We start from the raw sequence: 6,880 nt of genomic DNA on the forward strand, positions 1-6,880 counted from the left end.
CTTGAATTCAGAGAAACCAATTTCACACCCGGTTCTTTCCAGTGACCGTTGTTTGTAGCATGCTAAGCTGCTCTTTAGCCCTTGTTCAGTTTTCTTTATTTTAATCTTTCCTTTTGTACCAGCTTCTGTTCTTCTTGGCTACGGTGCTTGTTCATGTATTCAGTGCCATCGTCAGCTCCCAGACTCACTCTTCACCTTGTATTGTGGTGACAGAGTTTTTTTAAAAGAACAGTTTCTACTTCCTGCAAAGATGGGTTCAAGATCTGGTCTTTCTGTAATATCCTGACCTTATAACTTACTCCTAGCCTTGTGAATTACATTGACATTCTACTTAAAACAGGAAAGATAAACTCTTTCAGAGAGAATGAGGTTCTTGTGCAAAACTTTGAAGTGGCAGCCATGGTTCCTGCCTTCAGAGCTGTCATGGTACAGGTGGCTGCTGAGTGACATTATCCGCATCTCTCTTCATGCCCTTAGTTTGTGTACATTCAGCTTGTCACCTTTCCGAAGTTCAACCAAAATTAAATGTCTAACCTCTTCTGTTAACAAAGCATCCATCTCTTAATTTAGCTAGATTGTCCATCTTCTGTTGTAGTAGATCAGGAGTTTCTGGGAGGAAATTGCCTTAGATCCTATAGCTGGAAGAATTTTTCTTCCATATTTGAAAATGTTTTAAGGAAAATGTGTGTGTATTGTGTGTGTATTTATAGAGAGAGTTGTTTGCCATCCTTGAGCCATTGCATAGCATGATCAACAAGGACACCAAGCAGGCTTCTTTTGGCTGTATTTGAAAGTCACAATTTTTAAATAAATGGTATAAGACTGATGAGGCTATCTTAATTTTAATTGATTAGATTTTGGTAGCCCTCCAGCGTGGGTAGTGTGTGTGATTCTTTTCTTAGAATCTTATCATGATAGCTATTTCTTGCATCCTGAGATAAAGATATGTTATTTCTTTCATATATCTCAGTATATAACCATAGTATAAAATATGTACCTATGTATGACAGTAATGGTAACGGTAGCTCTTTTCTTAAGGAGGACATTTTGCTGATTTAGCAAAACTTGGTATTAGAATGTTTGCATTTATTTATAAAGGGATTACAAGCATTTTTGTCCAACAAAGTAGTTTGAATAGTTGAATGGATATTGCTATTACTTCACATTAGTATTGGTTTGGAGCTAATCTAAGTCTGAATGAACTTTGTGTGTGTGTGTGTGTGTGTGTGTGTGTGTGTGTTATAGTACAGCAGAGTACCTTTGCCAAGAGTATTAAAACACAGTAGGTTGCTTATAAACTTCAGAATTGATTTAATGAAACTAGATAATAGCATAAAGACTTTGGGACTTAAACTAGAAATCATCAAAGAAGGAAAACAATAGTGCTCTTTTAAAAGGCATACACTCCTGTGTTGCGTTCCATATTGTTTTTTTCCAGAAAGATGATTATATGTGAAAATGAGAGTTTCTATTATATATAGCTTTGCTTTTTAAAAAGTATATAACATTCAACATTAAAAAGTATATAACATTGCTTTCAAAGATGACCTCTCCATATTTCCTTCTGAAATTACTTATTTTCTTCTGTGCATTTTAAAAAGTACTTTAGGGACTCTCCTCTCTTTTGGGGGGTCAACTCTGTTGCTAGTTTCTCTGTACTTCCCTAAATTCAAAAAGGAAAAAAACAACACTTAGAGCATGCACTGACAAACCAAACAAACCCGCACATTTACCATTTGCAAAGATGCGTACTGCTTCTGCCCCCTTGAGCTTGTTAGCTGTTTGCTAGGAGAGGGGTAGCGTGCCTCATCCGTCCTCCGGAGCCCAGTGAGATTTGTCATTGCATTCATGGCTCGGAGTTCTCAGAAGACCTTTCGTAGCTGTTTTCTTTGTGGAATGTTATTGCTCGCATCAGTTCGTACACGTCTGTCCAGGCTTATCTGAAACATTCCCTTTCATAATTTCTTATTGTGCGATACATTTCCTTACGTTCACTTACCACAATTTGTTCAGTCATTCTCCAGCTAATAGATGCTTCCTTTGTTCCCCGTTTTTTGTTACAACCAAAGAGTGCTGCTATGAACGTTATCATACGCGAGTTCCTTTCCTGTTTCTTTGGGCTGTAGGTCTTGTAGTGGCATCGCTGGGTTAACACACTCTGTATTGACTTTTGGGGGATAGTTTCAGGATGCTTTCCAGAGCAGCTGGGCCAGTTCATGGTTTCAGTGAGAGTGCCCCAGTATGCCTGCCTTTCCCTAGCTCCTCCAGCAACGGTCATTTTGCTTTTTTGTTTTTTTTTTTGGTCACCTTTGCCAGTTTGTTAGGTTTGGAAGTTGCACTCCATGTTTTCACCTGACTCTGTCTACCTCATCCTTACATTGCTGCCATGAAGGCAGTCATACCCACAAGGCAAGGGGAGAGACTGTCTGGAGGCTATTAATGGCCATTTGTCATAGAACAGGCATTGGCACACTGCAGCCTGTGGGCACTTGCCAGACCTGCTTGTCTGTGTATGGTAGGAGAGCTCAAGTTGTATTGGACACAGCCAGGTTCAGTTTTCTGTCTTGTCACTGGCTGCTCTGCTTGCTCCATCTTACTGCTTGGTGCACGACAAACCACACGTATCAGTGTGCCACAATATTTTATTATTACTACTACCAGTGCATATCCATCGTACTAAAACAAGGAAAGAGGAGGCATAAAAAGAGTTTCATAGGATGTTTTAAGCTCAAGGCTGAGACTGAGATTTTTCAGGATAAAAAGAACTAGCCACATCCCTCATGATCCAGCCCTGTATAGCTTCGGAAATGAGCTTTGGCTACAGGCTTGATAATGAATTCAACCTAAAAATCACAAAGCACTTTGCTCATCTGTAAAACTTACACCATGGGAAAGTCAGTTCAATGACAGCTAACACTGTTTGACTCCCAAGTGATGTCAGGCTGCTTTTATACACTTTCTATTGTGTCAGGAGTTAAAACGAGAAGCAAGATTCCATTTCCATACAGATTTGCAGTGGATAATTTTTTCAATCTCAAACTACAGTTCCAGAAGCACTTTTTAGATCTTGACGTAAGTGCAAAAGAAATTTCCATATTTCAAATTGTATTTAACTGTATAACTGAAGAACTTCCACTAACCTTCAATTGTAAGTCATTCATCTGCAGTGTGAATGACATGCTCAAAAGCCAGTTTTCAAGAAAATAATCTATTAGAATCTTTAAATGTCTTCTAATTAATGATTATGATTAATTAAAAACATACTCATGGAATGATAGCAGCAGTTGGCATTACTTATCTGTATGAAAAGACATTTTCAAAGATAAACTACATAAAATCTCATTGCAGATCAGCATTAACAGATGAACATTTGCAATTGATTTTGATGACAGGAAATACTCACTTTGAACTCTAATTAAAGTGTTATTCCATAGAAAAATAATTCCATTCTTCTTACTAGTAGACCTGTATTACCAAAAATATATTTATTTTTAATTTTGAAATTCATCAGTAAAAAACTGTGGAAATTTGTTTTCTGTTCTTATGGAAGTACTTATTTAATACCCTCCGTTTTGCATTTTGGCCTGCAAAGCCTAAACTATTTACTATCTGGCCCTTTATACAAAAAGTTTGTCAAGCCCTGCTTGGAAGAATGTGCTTAAAAATGTGTTCTGAAGCAATTTCCTAAAAAGCCTCTGTGGCAGTGTATGTGAAAAGTTAATTATCCTATTTCCCAAAGTAGGTCTTTTATTTGAGTTTGTCTTAGCATCTGTAAGGACTCTCCACTCCAGGCTTCTTACTATTTTCCTTTAGGAGTTCTTAATTTTTGAGCCACAAGAGAAAATAACAGTTTGCTCTCTCTCAGCGTGATATTTCGATAGCATTTGCTCCAGGATAGCACTATATGGAAGCTCTAAGATGCCCTGAGAATAATATATTGCTCAGACAACCCAGATTTTATGAGCCAAACTGTGGAATATAATAGGATGCCTTGGCCCCAACAGTAAATGTCCTAACAAAGAATACTGATATCCATCTCAGGAACATGTCAATACAGCCAGATACATAACCTCAACTTTTTCTCCTTTGAAGATTTTGGTTATCCACCTCAACGAGCCAGATCCATAATAAGTTCTGAAACGAGTACATTCACAAGTAATGTGGAGGAATATGAGAGGGAACTTGATAAAGCAAGGACCTGGACTGTGTCTGAAGGTGTTGACAAGATTCTTAGCAGAAGGGCAGATTCTTCCCTTGAGGTAAGAATTATAACTTCAACAGGTTTTGCAAGGGAGTTGGGTCCCAAGTTGGAGAGGATTGCGACAGGGGGAGAGGATTGCGACAGGGAAAGGATGAAGGAAATCCGAGTGAAAAGAAACTAGCTTCAGCAGGGCTACAAAGCCTTGGCAATGAGCCCAGCATGAATGGGCCAAGAAGGCTGTTTTTCTTTTTGTCTTTTTCATCGTCATGTTCCCTAAAGTTCTTATTCTTTCTCAGTTGGATCTCTGGCTCACAAGCCCCAAAGTCTTTTCTTCCCATTGTAATAACTAAAGCCCCCTCTTTTCACCTCGTCTCCTAATACTTCTTTCTTTTTTTGTCATCTTGTGTTCCATGTAGATTTTAATACTTCATAACTTTTTTTTCTGCTGTGAAGGCTTTTACAGGTTCCTTGCTCCTTGCCTTCCAAGAGCTGTTGAATAGTGGGTGGATCTTTGTTTTCTACTTTCAGGAGTATCTTTTTGCAGGGAGAACTGTGCTATATCCGAAGTTGACTCAAGTCAAAGTGGTTAAACTCACCTTTATTTATTTATTTTTTTTACTGAAAGTTATTTTGCCAAGAAGCAGTTGTCCATAACAGCTCTGAGAAGGCAGAGTCACAACCTTTTGGTTCTCATAATCTTAACTAATCCCACAGTCACTGTTACAACCCTATAAGTCTTGTACTTAGTTTCATATGATTTAAAATACTACATGGCCCTGTTCCTTCTACCAGGAACATTTTCTAAGCTATTCCAACTGAAGAAGAAAGGCTGTCAAAGCGTTGGCAGAAGCACAGATAAGTGAAATGATGATTCCATGTTGGTCTAGTCTGAGCTTTGAGCTGATTGCTTGGAGGGAAGTTATGCAGAGATAGGGATGATTAGTGCCACTTCACACACAGCACGGGAAGTTTCAGTAGAGATATAGACTGTGGGATGAAAATGGTATTGGCTTTTTTGGCCTCAGTCTTTTATTTTCTTTGTTCAGTTCAGCAAGGAATTATTGCTTCTTTTGTGTCAGGTATGTAAAGATAGAATTCAAACAGTTCCTGTCCTCAAGGAGCTTAGATTCCATTTCTTTTTGGAGTGATACATCCTCCTCATTTGGTGCCCAGCACTCATGAGGCTTCTTCAGAGAAGGCCCAGGTCAGTGTGGTGATCTGTCACAGCAGTGATGGAAGGTCCCTTTGGAAATGAATAGAAGGATCCCGTTGAAAACCTCCCTTTCTGCCAAATTAATGGTTCAAGGTAATTCCAGAGACACTTGTCAATAGACTTTTAGTATCCTAAGTAACACACCTCCGTTCTTCCTTGCCCCTAGCCTAATACAGTGAATGATATTCAAAACTACCTCATTTTAAACTAAAATTGGACTTGGAAGAATTCTAGCAAGACTTCTGAGATTTTCTTTCAGCAGCTAATCCTTTCACAAGTATCCAAACCAGAGAAATATTGCTTATTTGAGGAGTTATTAGTTGATTTCTAGTCCAGCTGCTAGTCATTCTTATTTACCGTCAACCTGAAATGGGCTGTGAACACTAAACATGATGAGACAGGTCAGGAGTTGGGTCCAGGGATCTCTTCTTAGGTTTTGTTTAGCTTTTCTAAGCTCTCAGGAATGGGACTAACCAAATTTCTCCCGTTCCTTAATAGGACTTTTCACCAGCTGAAGATGAAGGGTTTCCCATAAGCATCAGTGGCCTGGATAGTGGGTCTGAGAGCACTGGCAGCATCCTCAGCAAGATTGACTGGCATGCTATTGATGACCTGATAGCCACGGTAGAAAACACGTGAAACAAATTGTGCCTTTGGGGCAGTGTATGCCCAGGCTGCTGTGCACAATACCAGCGTTACTGACTGTAAAAAATTACATCTCAGGGAAAGAACCTGAACCAGATCAGGGAAACTGGGATAAATATCTTAACTAGCATCAGGGAAAATTCAATAAACATGATTCAAGCTAGGAAGGAGAGGACGTCATACCATCTGTAGTGCCAGTCTCTGCATTGTACAAGGATGGCCACGCATCATTAGTAAATCAGTCATATCACATGAATAAAACATTTTCCTTTAAATTATATACTTTTATTGTTTTTCACCTTTAAGAAAACAGTAGAAATGTTTTCATGCTGTTCAGTTAAAAATTCAGATGATTTTAGCCCCCCTTTTAAATAAATGTAAACAGAACATTGTTCTAAATGGTTTTATCAATAAAAATTTTTTTCCTGGTCTCTGTTGTGATTTAAATAGCTAATGCATTTACCTATATCTAGATGAATCTAATTTCAATGCCTGTTTGATCACCGAAGATGAGGGGAAGCTTGTGAACAATGCATTGAGGCTTCCAGAGGGTTGTACTGATTAGCATAAACAGAAGTTACAGAGGAATATGGGGGAGCCATGTCTCAGGTGGATGGGGACAAGACAGTTTTTGCTTCAAGCACAGATGTTTCTGCATCCCCTGGATTAGGAGAGGAGATAGTGGGAGGTTGTTAACCATAGGATAGGAATGTAGTAATGCATTTGGATTAGAGCTCTCTAAGAATGTGACATGTGCACCTGCCTCTTGAGCACAACCATAGCGATGGACTTGGGCCCAAGAGGAGGCATGTGTGTCTGAA

The 6,880-nt window shown here is 38.9% G+C and overlaps 1 protein-coding gene across 4 annotated transcripts in view; it reads left to right on the plus strand.

The window, feature by feature from the left end:
* The window catches only part of CPLANE1 (ciliogenesis and planar polarity effector complex subunit 1), a 125,867-nt gene extending 119,378 nt beyond the window's left edge, over positions 1–6,489 (plus strand). For 3 of the 4 annotated variants that reach the window (XM_072605790.1, XM_072605792.1, XM_072605791.1), the window contains exons 51-52: positions 4,093–4,259; positions 5,913–6,489. In XM_072605790.1, the coding sequence (XP_072461891.1) occupies positions 4,093–4,259; positions 5,913–6,053 (308 nt within the window). In that variant the 3' untranslated portion in view covers positions 6,054–6,489. The other variant, XM_072605793.1, reaches the window with a different exon arrangement.
* Positions 6,490–6,880: the final 391 nt, after the last annotated feature.

Source organism: Notamacropus eugenii, chromosome 4 (assembly GCF_028372415.1).
Source record: "Notamacropus eugenii isolate mMacEug1 chromosome 4, mMacEug1.pri_v2, whole genome shotgun sequence".
Taxonomy (NCBI): Eukaryota; Metazoa; Chordata; class Mammalia; order Diprotodontia; family Macropodidae; genus Notamacropus; species Notamacropus eugenii.